Source organism: Trichoderma breve, chromosome 2 (assembly GCF_028502605.1).
Source record: "Trichoderma breve strain T069 chromosome 2, whole genome shotgun sequence".
Lineage (NCBI taxonomy): Eukaryota > Fungi > Ascomycota > Sordariomycetes > Hypocreales > Hypocreaceae > Trichoderma > Trichoderma breve.
Genome location: NC_079233.1, coordinates 5,678,188 through 5,693,707, shown reverse-complemented (window position 1 = coordinate 5,693,707; position 15,520 = coordinate 5,678,188). Strand labels below are relative to the sequence as shown.

Below are 15,520 nucleotides of genomic sequence, written 5' to 3'. Positions count from 1 at the left end.
AATGTTGTTTTTAATTGTATTTTCGTTCACGGTATTGTAAGGACCTGTAGGGAAGCTGCAAAAGTCGATATGAGATGAGACATGCAATCATTCGGTCAAGGCAATGCGTCCCTGGAGTGACTCGATCGGCCTGGGAATCTGGCATAGCGTTGCTTGCTAGATTACTAAGACAATTCAGTCCCCTCGATCAATGTACCCAAGTACCCAAGTACCTCATGTTAGACATGTAAGACACGGGACTCTGCAGGAACTGTTATCTAATCGCCGCTTATCAATCGCCACTGGTAGCTACAGCCAATCACAGCGCCGGGTGACATCATCGGCTACTCACGGGTCCAAGATTCATCTCCGGCTGCGGCGTGGAGGCGAGCAAGACGCCGAACAGAAAAAAAAAAATTCAATGGGGCCGGGGCAATTGAAGCGCTGCACTAGCACCGAACTCACTACTGTAAAACACCTAGCCGGCAACCTTCCTCCGCCTAGCAGCATATGTTAGCACAGCTATGACCACTCGATTCCAGGCGATTCTTGTCTCCTTCATCCTCCCGATACATCTATATTCTTATATTACGCTCAGTCCGCATTGATACCGATATCCATACGCGCATCGCATCGTCTGCTGACGCCCGTATTTACCGCTCTGCGCACGGCCCGACATCCGTCGTCTCACACTGAGCTGGTCCGAGCATCTCCGAGATATTGCTGCCACTACCAGCGCCGCTCAATTCGTGACAGGCCGAGGGCTCGGCTCCTCGCTCACGTCCCCCGCCTCCGACGGCCGGCATGGGATCCTTTTCTACGTCTGTTGTCCACAGCTCAAACAGCCAAAACTACGACAGGATAGACGGGAACCAAGCCGTCATGTCTGGCGGAGATGGAAGCGATGGCATTCCCGACATCACGGCCGGCCAGAAGATGGTGTCGGCCATGTCGGGGAGCTTGTTGACGTCGCTGCTGGGTGAGCAAACAATCCTTTCCCTCTGGCGCACCAAACGAAACATATGCTAATCTCATTTGTCTTTGCAGTGACTCCGTTAGACGTCGTCCGCGTGAGGTTGCAGTCGCAATCATCAACGATTCCCGCCCCGACTGTCGATTTCTCCAGGCTTATGCGAACAACTACCAGCCTTACCCCCGTGCAAACGGCTGAACTTGGCGTCACAGCTTGCTGCCGTGAAGTCTTCTTTGCAGGTGGCGCGGTAGACTACTGCCTCGCGGTTCCGAGGATCGAGGGCATCACGGCACCCAGCAGCGCCGCGGCCGCCGACTGTGCCGTTCAAGAAGTTCAGAAGAAGACCTATCACTCGACAATTGATGGTCTGCGCAAGATTGCTCGCAACGAAGGATTCACAACGCTATGGCGAGGCCTCTCACCCACCCTCGTCATGACGATTCCCGCCAACATCATCTACTTCACCGGCTACGATTGGCTGCGGTTTAACCCTGTGAGCCCGTTTTCCGGCTTCTCGACGGATTATGCGCCTCTTGTTGCCGGCTCTATGGCTCGACTTCTTGCGGCGACGGCTGTTAGCCCTATCGAGCTCATCCGTACTCGTATGCAGGCTGCTTCTGGCGCGTCGACGACAAACCATCTGGTTGAGACTTTCAACGGAATCCGGTCCATGGTCGCCGTCCATGGTTACACTTCGCTATGGAGGGGGCTGACGCTTACCCTGTGGCGAGATGTGCCATTTTCTGGACTCTACTGGTGGGGATATGAGTCAATCCGATCTAGAATATCGGACATTCGAGAAGAGCGCCGGGGCAGGCCATTGACCCGAGACACAATTGATGGGCTCAAGCGCACGACGGCACGGCGTCGATCCCAGAGCCGGGAGAACCACACCGAGACTTTTGTCGACAGTTTTGCTGCCGGAGCTACCTCTGGCGCTCTTGCGTCGATACTGACCATGCCGTTTGACGTGGGCAAGACACGTACGCAGATCTTCCACGATGCACCACGCCGTGGCGCTGGAGGTGCACTGGCGCCTGAGGAACAGAACATGATGAGACTATTGTTGCACATCTTCAAGACAGAGGGATTCCCTGGTCTGTGGCGAGGTTGGATCCCGCGTACCTTGAAGGTTGCACCGGCCTGTGCCATCATGATCAGCAGTTACGAAGTTGGCAAGCGAGCATTCCGAAGCGTCAATGAGCGCTCTAGAGATGAAGGCTTTTCTAGCGAGGACTGAAGAGGAGGTTGAAACAAAGATGAAAATAAAAGACTTGGGTTTTGGCTTTGGCTTTGGCTTTGGCTTTGGCTTTGGGGTGGAATCTTCAACGATATGCAGAGTTGGCGTTTTGTTGCTTTATACGGAGTTTGATAAAAAGGGACGAAGCTGTGAGACGGCCCGTCCCCGTGGCATTTTGCTTTTCCGAGCTGGGTTTGGCGACACTCCTATTCTTGTTGGGCGACGATTTCAACTACCTAGTTAGACTAAAAACTGCGTCTGTACGATATGTTTAGCGGAAGATGGCTATGATAATAATTCATATGAATATAGTTCACGTCTCCTAGAGTTGTTGTGGTGAAGGTGAAGCTCTGTGATATTGACAGTGGTGAGGAATATTTAGTTAACGAGGCTGCATGCTTAGCGCAGCTACCAAGGTACATGTAGTAGAAAAAAAAAAGAGAGTTTGCAGAGCAACATGTCGACACTTTGGGTTTGGTGAGAACGAATCTTTTAATGACTTGAAGAATTGCAATCTAGATCTGGATTTAGAGTAAAGTAGACGATTGACAGTCTTATCGATATTGGCGGAACTACTCCGAGTGTTCTCTCATCCAAATTCCAAGACACACGAAACTCAACCAACTCATCCGTCTTATATCTTATACAACACCATCCCTCCAAAAACAATGTACACCCTCACCAACATCGACCAGCACCACTTCTCCGGCCCAGAAGACGTCTACGTGCTGGAGGCACACCGAACGGCCTCGGGGCTCGCCACGGTGGCCTCGGACCAGACGCTGTCGCTCTTCAACCCGGCCCGGCTGGGGACGGGGCCTGTCGCGAGGCTCAGGACGGAGCACGGCAACGTGACGACGCTGCGGGTGTTTGACGCGGGGACTTCGGTGGTTTGCACGGCGGGGGAGAATGGGTCGGTGGGAGTGTGGGATTTGAGGCAGGGGGCAAAGGTTGCGCAGTTTGCTGGTGAGTTTTTGAGAAGGGGGGATGAGACTGATGAGTGATGAGGATGAGTGATGAGAAGGACGAGGATGGAGATGAGTCAAGGCGAAGAAGACGCGAGAAAAAAGGAAACATGTTTTTGCTAACCATCACGATGAAAACAGCCGGCCAAGCATCCATCCTGTCCATGGCTTGCAGTGCGAGTACACAGACCATCGCCGTGGGCACCGAGCTGGAGAACCACGCAGCCACAATACACCTCTGGTAAGACAAAATACCGCCGTCTTACAACCTCTTCATTCACTATTTTTTCATCCTCTAACAAAACTCTTCCTCAAAAAAAGGGACGTCCGCTCCAACCCCTCCCCAAAGGCAACCTACTCCGAAGTCCACAGCGACGACGTCACCTCCCTGGCCTTCCACCCGTCTCAGCCCACGATGCTCGTCTCGGGCTCGACCGACGGCCTCGTCAGCGTCCACGACACCACCATCCTCGACGAGGACGAGCTCACCATCCAGACGCTTAATCACAACGCCTCCATTCATGATGCCGCTTTTCTCAACAGCACGGAGCTCTTCGCCCTGTCTCACGACGAGGTCTTTGCGCTGTATGATGTTGCGGATGAGCGCGAGACGGGGGATGCCGCGCAGGACTTTGGTGATTTAAGAAAGGTTCTGGGTTGTCAGTATGTGGCGAATGTTACGACAAAGGTGGATGGCAGCGGCGCGATTCTGGGTGCAGGTGCTCAAGAGTATGTTTCCCCTATCGCTTTATATAAATCTAACATTTTGATGCTTACAAAACACCCTCAAACAGCAAGGAAAACTTTGAGCTCGTCTTCCTGGCCAAGGCGGCAGACGGCTCGTGGGCTCTGGATCTCGCCAACAAGGTTGTCTTGCCGGGGGCTCACGGCAGCGAGATTGTGCGATCTTTCTGCTTCTTTGATGATGAGCAGGTCGTGTTTACGACGGGAGAGGATGGAAACGTCAAGGCGTGGAGAGCGGGTTAAAATTGGGATATTTAGACGAGATATTACAAAATGTTTCTTTTTTGTTTGGCATTGGGTGGGGGTTTTTCATTTTGATTCTTTATATTATGGTAGAGGCTCCCATATGATGGAAGCACTGTTTGCACACTTCGAGTGGCCAATCCCCCTTTTTCTTTTCTAGCATCACCAATATATTCGGCGTGAGACACACAGACCAAACTTGTCATGTCATTGCCTCAACTTGATTGTAATTCGCAAGATCCCCAGAGATTTAGTCGCCATTGCATTGCATAATACAATAATCAATCATGCTGATTTGACCTCCTGAAGTCGTGTCCGAACCATTCCTCCGTAATTGCTTTTGTTCAATGCCGGCATATTCCTTAGACTTGGCCTCGAGGGAAGATTATTTGGTTCGGGTCCATCATTGCCGATTCGTTGGGTGAATATGGAGAGCAATGCAGGGCCATGAGAAGGCTTAATTGTCGCCCACTAAATGCCTCCTCTTCCAGCTCCCTTTAGACAGCCATCTGCTTACACAGAATCCAACTCTTCAACTTCAGCCAAACTTGTCATGCTTGTTCTTCACTTTAATCTCCAACAGCCGCTCATGATAGTCGCCCTCCCGCTTAGCCCTCTTGAGCATCCGCACCTCCTCCTCGTCCAGCCTCCGCCCCGCCGCCTCCTCCAGCTCGCGGCGGCTAATCTTTGACTTTTCGCGCTCCTCCTTGGATGTCCTGAGGCGGGGCTTGAACCGGGCCTGCATGCGGATGCGCAGCGTCGTGTTGAAGGTGATGGCATCGGCGTCGCCACGGACCTCGGCCGGCGGCGCATTCGGTTTGGACGACGTGGACGGCTTGATGGTGAGTAGAGTGTCGCGAAGTGTTTGGAGCTGGAAGGTTCCCGGCGTGTCTGCCGTGGCGATGATGTTGAACGATTCCAGGGGGGAGACGGCTTCTGAGGTGGCCGAGAGCAAGCCAATCTTGTCGCAGGCGAGATATCTGTATTGCGGACCTTGGTCAGTACAACGATGAGAAAGCATAGGGAGGTAGCATCTAGAGATTTGATATATTGCATTGTATTCGTACATACCTTCCGTGATGCCCCTTGAAGCGAAAGTTTTCCGTGCCGGCAACGCGGTTCGCTACCCAAACCTGCCTGACATCATGAGGCTCCGCGCTCGTCGGGTTATTATCGACGATGTTCTCAATCGGCAGCGCAAACACCTTTCCGCTCGGGTCGCAGGCGAGGGCCGACGGCTTGTCCGTGGGCAGGACAATCATGACGGGTCCGACGACGTCGCTGACGGCATCGGCAGAGACCCAGCTGTCGTCGTTGGGCTGGTCCTCGTCATTGTTGTCGCGGTCCCTGTCGGACTTGACCAGCTTCTGCTGCCTGCTGCTGTTGCTGGGCTCGCCGGTCTCGTCGTCGTCGGCGCGATCCGCAGCGGCGCGCTTCCGCTTCTTGGTCTTTTTGTCGCCCTTGAAGGTCAGCGGCTTGACCATGGTTAAGTCGTCCGGCCAATGGGGGAAGCGATGCGGGTTGCGTCGGGGCTGTGAGAATTGGAAGGGCGTGCGACCCGGACGAGATGCGCCGTATTATTGATTAATGCCTGGACGGACTCGGTAGCATTACGCGGGAGAGAGCCTTGAGCCTTGAGCTTGTGAAGAGCTATTACTCACTGTAACATGACCTGTAGTTCTAGTAGACTAATACTGCAACTCGTACTTGAAAGAGAGTCGGGGGCCGGCGAGCTCCATCCGCGGCTGGGGCCGTTACGTAAGCCGCCTACTTGGAGCTCGAGCTTCCTCTGCACGTTGGCGGTTCTTTTGGCTCGTCTGCTCTTGTTTGGCGCACTCTAGCACTCTAGTTCATGCCTCGGGACCCTCTCATTTGTCTTGCGATTTTGCTTGCCCCTCCCCCACCCAAAATAAGTCGAGAAACCGGCACAAAAAAGTACATGTAAATGCTCTGATAATTTTCTGGAGCGTGGAGGAGCGGAAATGGAGCCGGTGGTGGCGGGCCTTGGGGGCGAGGATCAAGGACGACGTTTTCCCTTTTCTTAGCGACAGCCCCCTCGTACGACCCGAAGGATCAAGATCGATCCTTTTCTTCCGCATCTTATTTTCTTGCCATTTTGTCTATCACTTGCCCAGGCATTCCTCTGGTCAGCAGCTGACATCTGCCGTATCATCGCTCGTATCGTTCGTCTCAATATGGCGCCCCTGGCTCAGGCTGTGACTGTGTCTCTCAAGGACCTGCAGAATGGTATGAGATCCCAGCATGTCCATCTACTTGTTACTGCCTACTCGGTATAAGTTGTCCGTCCCAGCCATACATAGCCATGAGGCGGAATGGAATGGATGGAATCAAAGCCCACCCATCCACTCACACTTGCACAAGCCCGCATTGCCATTCACACTCTTACTCACTCTCTTACTCTTACTCACACTCGCACTAATTCTACATGAACACACACTGTCGTTGTTCCCCTGGCTTACACACCAACCACAGGAGACGTCTCCTTTGAGACTCTGCAGCAGGCTTTTGGCCCTGACTCTCTCGGTATCCTAGTGGTCAAGGACGTTCCACAAGAATTCGCCCAGCTGCGCCATGTCGCCCTATCATATGGATCCTATTTGGGAAACTTGCCCAAAGAGGAACTGGGTAAGTGCTTGTCTGCCTTTCTTGTTCTTTTCAAGCCACCGAGAATAGAGATGGAGTGATGGGAGAGAAGGAGGGGAGCCTAGGCAGCTGTTTTTCCTATTTTTCAATGACACAAGCAGCGGAGCGCTTACCATCGCTTCTACAGACAAGTTGGAAAACGCCAAAGCAAAGTATCTCACCGGCTGGTCGTTGGGCAAGGAGACTCTCAAGAATGGTCAGGCCGATACCTTCAAGGGATCCTACTACGCCAACTGTGCCTTTTACGTGAATCCCAGCCTAGAATGTGCTGAGCCCACGGCCGAGTTCTCACCGGAGACGTTCCCAGAGTACCTGTCGCCAAACGTCTGGCCCGCCGAGAACGTGCTGCCCGGTATGAAGCCGGCAGTGACGACTCTCTGCCGCCTCATTATCGACGTTGCCGTGCTGGTGGCGCGCGCTTGTGACCGCTTTGCCGAGCAGGAGATCCAGGGGTACCCCAAGGGCTACCTGGAGCACGTCGTCAGCACGTCCAACACCACCAAGGCGAGGCTGCTGCACTACTTTCCCCAGGGGGCGTCTGAGGCGGCGTCGACTGCGGCAGAGGGCGACGAGGACGACTGGTGCGGCACCCATCTCGATCATGGCTGCTTGACGGGACTCACGTCTGCCATGTTCATCGACGAGAAGGAGGTCAACCCGGCGGTGCCAACAGCAGACTTGACAAGCCTCAACGGCGCCTCTCTGCCTCCTCTAGAGGAGCTGCCTGCCTCACCCGACGCCGCAGCTGGTCTCTACATCAAGTCTCGAACGGGCGAGACAGTGCAGGTCAAGATCCCTCGTGACTGCATCGCGTTCCAGACGGGCGAGGCTCTGGAACGCATCACGGCGGGCAAGTTCAAGGCGGTGCCTCACTTTGTGAGGGGGGTGAGGGCCAGCGTGAGCGATGGGAGGGTAGCGAGGAATACGCTGGCCGTGTTTACGCAGCCCAACCTTGGCGAGGAGGTTGACATTGAACAGCACTTGACGTTTGGCGAGTTTGCCAGAGGCGTCGTGACGAAGAACACTGTGTCTTAGGCTGAACCCTTGGACTTAGGACATAGTAAATAGTAAATAGCTGAAATACGATGTGACTGTGACGGGGGATGCTGCCTTGGCTGAAGGCAGATGGCCCTCTGGCACAAATCTCGCTGCCAATGACAAACACTCCATGTGCCCACCCATATGAGTGAGTAGGCAAGTAGGTTACCAAGTTGTTGTTTCAGCCTAGATATTTGTCGAGCTGTTGTGCTGCACCCGTCGCTCCGGTTGTTTCTGCGGTTGATATTGTCTGCTGTCCCAAGAACAGGCCAAAGGCGTCAAAGACAATACTCGGCCAACCCGTGTCCGCCTCACCGGCTACACACAGTCACAGTCACCGTTGTGCTGCCCACAGCAGCTGCAGCCCCCCTGCAGGCACGGCATCGCACTTCCTGCAGGTATGACTGCACGTTCCCGCCGCGACGGAGAGCCGCAGCCGTAGGTAATCCAATAACCTCGTTTTCCTACTTTGTTTCTTGTTGGGCCTCGTGGCAATGCCGGAAAAGACTATGGGCAACCACGTGGTGGGGAGACATGGGAGTCAAAACATTACAGGTCAAGTAGCATTTTCTTTGCTGGGAGGAATAATAATGGGCGAGCCATGTCATGTCATTCCAACCCATGGGTGCCTAAGGCTGGATCGAGGCAAAGGCGACGAAACGTACAGCCAGCCTCGTTCGGCCCCCATGCACATTTTGCGTCGACCAAGCAAAAGACGTCATTCCAAGTTCAATAGCCTGGGGAGTGCCGGGAGCTAGAGTCCCCGATGCGGGCTAGTCGTGGCCCTGCTTCTCCCTTCAACCTCACCTGAACAGCCATGAAAGTAGAGAGAATCGTATCATCCATGGGGCATGCGTGCGTTCTTTTCCCCACCAGCGACGGACGGGAACGAGCGGGCGGGGCGCGGGCATGTTCAGCTGGCCGTGGCCCATGGCGCAAGGCAAGGCCAGGCGAGGCAAGGGGATGAGGCCGCTCGTTCGCTGCCTCAGCTTCGGTGAGAGACGAGCACTTGTTCTGTTCGGTTCTGTTTGTTAGCCAATTCCAGCCGCGCGGAACCGGGATGGGCGAATGGGCGATGCGAGGGCCGATGCATATACGGGTATGCGAGACCAACGGGAACGACCAACGAGAGACGGGAAGACGCAGCCGCGGATCGGGAAGCGGAAGCTTAGAAGTGGATTCGTTCCGTTTGCTCATGATGTCTGCCTGGAATTGTAGGGCGATTGGGATTGGGATTGGGATGATGATTTCTCACTCTCAATCAATCACGTGGAGGCAGAAAGAGAGGGTTAGTCAGTTACTCAGACAGTCACCTGCTCACCTGATGAGGAATTGTAAAACCGTAAACGCCCCCAAAAAACAGGGCATTACAGAGTGAGAGTACGAGTAAGTAAGAGAGAGCGTAAGAGAAACCCATGGATACGAACGATGTGAACGGGTTCGTCGCTTGGCATGGATTGATCTCGAAACCCCGCGCCGCAAGACCCGGGGGTCAGCAAATCTGTCACTTGTCGCCCTCACTCTCCGTCATTCTGTCTCTGGCTTGTGCCGGACGAGTTCTTACCGGCTGACGAACAGACCATCAGCTAGGTGAGCGAGGGAGGACCAGGCCAAAAAAAGAAACGAACGGGAGAGACAGAGACAAGAGCCAATGCATGGCATACAGGAAAACACGGCCCAGATTGGGTTATTACGGGTTACAGTTGGTTGCAAGCACAAGCACAGGGGCACCTCGCCTGTTGTCCTTCACTAAACCAACAGCCCAGCGTCTCACAGCAGCTACCAGCCCTACCCTCCCTCCCTACCCTCCCTCCCGCTGGCTAGTATAGCACTGCTAGGCCCAACGCGGAACAACCCCTGCTGTCGATTTCGATATATTGCTGCTAGCGTTGATGGTAGCCGCAGTAAGAAGCGAATAATGCTCGAGAGCAGCCAAAGGCAGATGCAGATGCATCATTTCATGCGGCCGCCGGCCCCCGCGACCGCCCGCTGTAAACGGCTCCGGGCATATCCTGGCTCTGGGTCTCTGCTCTTGTGTTCGGCATCTCATTCTCACTCTCAATCTCACTCTTACATGTACTCTTCGCTCCACTCGGCGGTATAAGCGCCTCGCCGTGCTACCTACTATGGAAGCTACATAACCCAGCCAGCCGGAAAACGGAAACAAGAAGAGAGTGGGAATATGAGAAATGCCATCATAGAGGGGCAAATACGACCCGGAGCACAGAAGCACAGTCCCCTTGTGATTGGGGCTGAGGGCCGGGGGTGGTTGGAAAGCCTGCAACCCTGCATTTTGGGAAGCGGCTGATGGGGGATGACGCTCGTTTTTCTCATGGTGGGGGGTGACACAGGACAAAGAAAAAAAAAAAAAAAAAAAAAAAGAAGAAGAAGGGCAAGTTGCCCGAAGTGAAACAAGGTGAATGCGAGTGGCCGATTGGATTGGCTAGATGCTGCGTCTTGGTTGGCTTTGATACGAGTTGACCGATCGTTCTATGGGACTGGACGATGATTTTGGGAACCAGTCGGAGAGAAGAGGGAGGGGGCGTGTGGATTGGCCTCTTGCTCGCATAACGAGAAAAAATAAGAAGAAGAGAGCAAAAAAGATGCCTCGACACAAAAACGCCCGTCGATACATTCTCGTCGTTTGCCCTACTAACCGAGTATATCTGCTATTTTCAAGGATGAAAGGATACACACTGCCACCACCAATTCAACATGCCTTAGTACACAACAAGGCAAACTACCGCCGTAATATGATGCATTTTCTCACCTTCAGTCACATCTTCCTCAAGTCATTCATGTCATTCGTGTCATGGTAAAAGTAAAAAAAGCGGAATTCAGGCCAAGACGCGAAACTGAGACATTTGGCAGCCAGAAAAAGAATGTCTCAGGCCCGGATTTCTTTTTATGGCAACACGGGCAAGACATTCTAGAACTCCCGGCGTTACACGGGTGGGACAGCGATGACAATTGATGACTGCAAATCTTGTGGTTTCTGACTTACAAGCACGAGCCTCGTCTGCCCGTTTGTAAGTTGTGGCTTGGGGTTGCATCTACGTAGGTATCCATGTTATGTTGTGTTTTCTTTGTGTTGTTCCATTGCAAGATTTTACGGTTGTTACATGCAAAGTAGAAAAACCGAAAGAAAAGGAAAGGAAAAGGAAAAGAGAGAGAGAAAAAAAAAAAAAGAAAGGAAAAATAGACCCCAAACCAAGGCCCTCTTTCGGTGAAGCTGGCTGGCGGGCCATTTCCCCATTCGGCAACAGCCACTTCTTCCAGGCATCACCATCATGAACCGCCGCAAGACATCCACCCCTGTCTCCCAGCCAAGAGAAAAATAGTAAAATAAATAACACCAAGCCCAAAGAAATAATAGTACCAAGAACATAAAAGGCCAATCAACGCAAGGCGGCCAATCGACTCCTCCAGATCATCGGATTCCCTCTCCCTCATACGCCCCCTCCCCTACAGCCCTGTTTTGATCCTCCTCGAATCCTGCCAATGAGCAAGCCACGCTGGTCACGGCATTCTTGGGCGCACAGGCAGGGGCATCAATCACACGCCCCCCCACGTTTACAGGCCAGCCACATGGCCTCTTACTCTTTTTTTGTTGCCTTGTCTTGACTCTTGTTTTACAGTCACCTATCTGAGCACTTCGTTTTTCAGCTGCACTGGTACATAGCCCTGATCATTGTATTTGCCAGGGGGGGAGTCTGGACACCAACACAGCTTTGACCTGAGCGTTGGGTCCGTTCATTCAGCCCCCCTCCCTGGTCCGTACCGTATCTACTATGACGCCCGGGAAGAGAGAAGCGAGGACAAGCAAAAAGAAACATAGTCATCGAGTTAGGCAAATGTCGTCTTCCGTGAAAAGTGATGGCCGAAGGGGGGGCAGCGCTTGAGGGAACCGGGGAGGGGCATGGTGGTGGAGAGGCGCAATTCAGCTTTGGGCAATGGCAGGATTCGAACCAGAGAATCCGACGGTGGCCTCATGGCTTTTCTCTTTGGTTTATCCCACTGTGTGAGTGTGTTTGGTTTACTCCATAGCCTCACTGGTTGGCGGGCTCCAAAGTGGTTCGTTAGATGCTAGTTTGGTCCTGGATGAGTTGGGGCTGTCATCTAGTTCTCCTCGAGGAGATAAATATGCAGCTGTGTTGCCACTTCATGAAGCTTCTCATCATTCATCACCATCATCAACAAACAAACAATACAGAGTACAGCACTCTTTCACTTATACAAGTCGTTATACAAGTCTTCTTACACTTACAGGATGAACCGAGTTAACGTCATCCCTTCTTCTATATCCCACCACGCGGTGGGTGAGCCAGTCTTGGCCGGAACCAATGTTTCGTCCCATTTTCCCTATCACTTCTTGCTGCTTTTGGTTCTCATTGCCCCTCTTGTTCACACATACCGAGGTCACAAGAGCCGGACCGAGAGGCCACTCTCCGTTCGTCTGTTCAAGATCTTGTCTCAGATGAGATACCAAGTATACTCTTTTGTCTACAATGCTGTTCTCAACTGTGCCAGACCAACGCTGTCCATCAACATCTTCCCACGAAAGGTCCTTGTCACGGACCCTTCCATGGAGAGCATTCTATCAAGACATACCTCAGAGACAAGTCTTGCCAATGTAATCTTCCTCATTGGCCGCCGAGTCTTTGACTTGAGCAACGAGACCATTAATGCCATTGGATCATATGATCCTCGCCCGGTCCATGTTGGCGAGTTCTCTTCAGCAAGCAACGCCAGGGCTCTCGTCGGTCAGGTATCAACAGCTGCAAACAAGAGGCTACAGAGCCAGCCTGATGTTCAAGAAACCGAGCTTGGACCATGGCTCTTCAAGTTGACAAGCTCATCTGTGGCAAGTGCCCTTTGGGGACCAGAGAGCCCTTGGGTTGTCGACGACGAGTTTCAGACCGCATTCATGTAAGCCTACCCTTCTTTCCCATCTTGACTTGGTCATATAACTAACATGATACTATTAGGGAAATCAGCGGTTCGCAAATGACTCTCCTCAGACCCTTCTCGAAGTACACTGCCCAGGCAGCCTACAAGGCCAGAGCTCTCATCATCAGCAAGCTCAAGTCCTTCCACTTCAACAACAGAGACTCCAGGCTTCGACAGATCGCACACCGAATCAACGCCGTTGCCCTGTCCGATACCGAATGGGAGTCTAATAAGGACTACTTCAATGTTGAGCTGCTTACATCGCTCGGTCTCTTGGTCACACCTAGCAGCATGGCTGTCTGGATGATCCGCCATCTGTTGATGCGTCCCGACCTTCTTGCCAGAGTCGTCAAGGAGGCACGCAACCCAGACATTCTCGATGCCGAAGGCAGAATCGACGTTGCTCGCATTCGAGAGTCGTTCCCCTTCTTGGCAGCATGCTTGTATGAGACACTGCGACTTCACATGACAGCCATCCCGCGCCTGGCAAAGACCGATCTTGACATTGCGGTGCCAAACTCACAACCCATTCATCTCAAGAACGGAGACCTCATCTACCTTGCCATGTCTTCATTCAACAAGGACGCACAAACATGGGGCTCTGACGCCAGCACCTTCTCCCCCGACAAGTTCCTCACCAGCGCCGGTAGCCTCTCCGCCTCCATGGTCCGGAAGCTGCGCGTCTTTGGCGTGGCCGGCAATTTGTGCCCCGGAAGAAAGGTCGGCTTCGAGACCATCTTGTTTGTGGTCGCCAATGTTCTGCGAGACTTTGACATTGAGAACCCTCGAGGTGAGGACGTGGCGTACCCAGAGCCGAGGACCGAAGATGGATTCGGCATTGGCTTTGAGCGATGCGCCAACGAGATTACGGTGAGACTCAGGAGAGTCGCTTAGAGAGGTGGGAAGGGAAGATTGTATAAATGACTGGAAACAAAGAATGATATCATGTATTATGCTGGGAGGATTATCTGTTTTGGCTTTTCGTGTTTTTTTTTTTTTGCGATATAGAACTTTGGACGCTCTAGCGTGGGTGGATTTTTGAGAGCCTGGAGCTCGCGGAGTTTTTTACTGTATGATATGATACATGGATGGGAATTAGATTCTGAAATTGACTGCCGGTACTGTCAAATGAACTCCCTTATATGTTTTCACTTGTTTCCCACTTCTGTGATTGACCATATTGAGTTTTGGAGTACATACCTTTCAGCCAATATTCTGCAAGCGGTGATAAATTATGAAGCATAGAGCCGATAGTGAAGGATATAGAATGATAAATATTCTAATAAAAAATAGTAGTACCTTGAAGTTGTTGCAATCGCAATGGTAATACAACGTGTTCGCCGTGTTGCTCTGTAATAGATGGCGAATCATTGCTCAAGTCTCGTCGGGCCGACGAAGTTGTGCAATCGCATGGAATCACGTCATCGGGCATCTTTCTTTTGACAGGCTGCCCCGCTGCTGTAAGCTGGACGAGTGCCCGAGAGCTATGGAATTATTTGACATCACTTTTGAACTTATCGAGTAAAGTACCTGTAATCAATTAGTAAATAGGGGAGAGTAGTGGAAAGTAGTAGGCAGGCACATATTATGCATCGATTGGGCGAGATGGATGGAGGGGTTGAGGGGTAATTGCTTCAAAGCTCCCAGCGATTTCACCATCCTGCCTGCAACTTGCTCTTCGACACCCATCATCCATTAACACTGAGCTCTACAAAAAGCAACCAACTTCAACTTCAAACTTCACCACCTCACATTCAATTTCCTTGCATTCAATACCAACAACCTCTCATTAAATTCAAGCACACAGAAACAATGGCTGTCCCTCCCAACTTCGCCGGCCACAAGCTCGAATTCGCCCCTCCAGCAGCTTCATCCTCGTCCGTCCCGCGCGCAACTCACACCTTTGAGATCTTCCTCGACTACACCTGCCCCTTTTCCGCCAAAATCTTCAACACGCTCACCACCCAAGTCTTCCCCGTCGTGCGCGAGACTCCCGCCTGGGCCAACAGCCTCACCGTCGTCTTCCGCCAGCAGGTCCAGCCGTGGCACCCGTCGTCGACGCTGACGCACGAGGCGGGCCTCGCTGTCCTGCGCCTCGCCCCCGAGAAGTTCTGGGCTTTTAGCGGCGAGCTGTTTGCCACGCAAAAGGACTTTTTCGACATCAGCGTCGTCAACGAGACGCGCAACCAGACGTACCGCCGTCTTGCAAAGGTGGCCGCCAAGGTGGGCGTCAGCGAGGACGAGGTCTACAAGCTGCTGGCCATTCCTGAGAAGGGCGGCGACGATGGCGCTTTGAATGTTGGCAATGCCGTCACCAACGACCTCAAGGTTGTCACCAAGATGAATCGCTTAGTGGGTGTCCATGTCACTCCTACTGTCGTGTTCGATGGTGTGGTTCAGGACACCAGCTCTGGCTGGACAGTGGACCAGTGGAAGGAGTTTTTCACCAAGAACATTGCGTAGATGGATGTGAAGAAGCTGTCATTATTTTAGCAATTGAAAAATGAAGTCAATTCATGTTTTCGCTCATGTGAAATGAAGGTGGGATATATCAATGTGAGAATTATTGTTCAGTAGAGCAATACAGTAGCTCAGTAATGGAGAGAGACGCACCAAAGCTTTATCGTTATCGCAGGTGGACCAATCCGAATGCGACCTCTTGGCTCACAGATCATTTAGCTTAGTTGCACTAACATAAAGATTCAAGCTCAGCAACTTCATGAC

General features: G+C 52.5%; 6 protein-coding genes across 6 annotated transcripts; 5 read left to right on the top strand and 1 right to left on the bottom strand.

Annotated features, from left to right (window-relative positions):
• Positions 1-783: 783 nt before the first annotated feature.
• Positions 784-2,192, top strand: T069G_03939 (mitochondrial carrier protein domain-containing protein; the record flags this gene model as incomplete). The annotated part of the gene is made up of 3 exons (XM_056171149.1): positions 784-958; positions 1,027-1,054; positions 1,106-2,192. 3 exons carry the CDS (start codon positions 784-786, stop codon positions 2,190-2,192), a joined length of 1,290 nt encoding a protein of 429 aa, XP_056032041.1.
• A 668-nt stretch (positions 2,193-2,860) lies between these two features.
• On the top strand, positions 2,861-4,144 carry T069G_03938 (uncharacterized protein; the record flags this gene model as incomplete). Its single annotated transcript, XM_056171148.1, has 4 exons — positions 2,861-3,158; positions 3,299-3,398; positions 3,479-3,886; positions 3,952-4,144. 4 exons carry the CDS (start codon positions 2,861-2,863, stop codon positions 4,142-4,144), a joined length of 999 nt encoding a protein of 332 aa, XP_056032040.1.
• A 538-nt stretch (positions 4,145-4,682) lies between these two features.
• Positions 4,683-5,628, bottom strand: T069G_03937 (FRG1-like domain-containing protein; the record flags this gene model as incomplete). The annotated part of the gene is made up of 2 exons (XM_056171147.1): positions 4,683-5,124; positions 5,216-5,628. The coding sequence occupies 2 exons, from the start codon at positions 5,626-5,628 to the stop codon at positions 4,683-4,685; spliced, it is 855 nt and encodes a 284-aa protein (XP_056032039.1).
• A 711-nt stretch (positions 5,629-6,339) lies between these two features.
• T069G_03936 (uncharacterized protein) lies at positions 6,340-7,843 on the top strand (the record flags this gene model as incomplete). The annotated part of the gene is made up of 3 exons (XM_056171146.1): positions 6,340-6,391; positions 6,638-6,790; positions 6,936-7,843. 3 exons carry the CDS (start codon positions 6,340-6,342, stop codon positions 7,841-7,843), a joined length of 1,113 nt encoding a protein of 370 aa, XP_056032038.1.
• Positions 7,844-12,116: 4,273 nt separating this feature from the next.
• Positions 12,117-13,690, top strand: T069G_03935 (cytochrome p450 domain-containing protein; the record flags this gene model as incomplete). Its single annotated transcript, XM_056171145.1, has 2 exons — positions 12,117-12,775; positions 12,835-13,690. The coding sequence occupies 2 exons, from the start codon at positions 12,117-12,119 to the stop codon at positions 13,688-13,690; spliced, it is 1,515 nt and encodes a 504-aa protein (XP_056032037.1).
• Positions 13,691-14,608: 918 nt separating this feature from the next.
• On the top strand, positions 14,609-15,259 carry T069G_03934 (uncharacterized protein; the record flags this gene model as incomplete). Its single annotated transcript, XM_056171144.1, has 1 exon — positions 14,609-15,259. One exon carries the CDS (start codon positions 14,609-14,611, stop codon positions 15,257-15,259), a length of 651 nt encoding a protein of 216 aa, XP_056032036.1.
• Between the last annotated feature and the right edge of the window lie 261 nt (positions 15,260-15,520).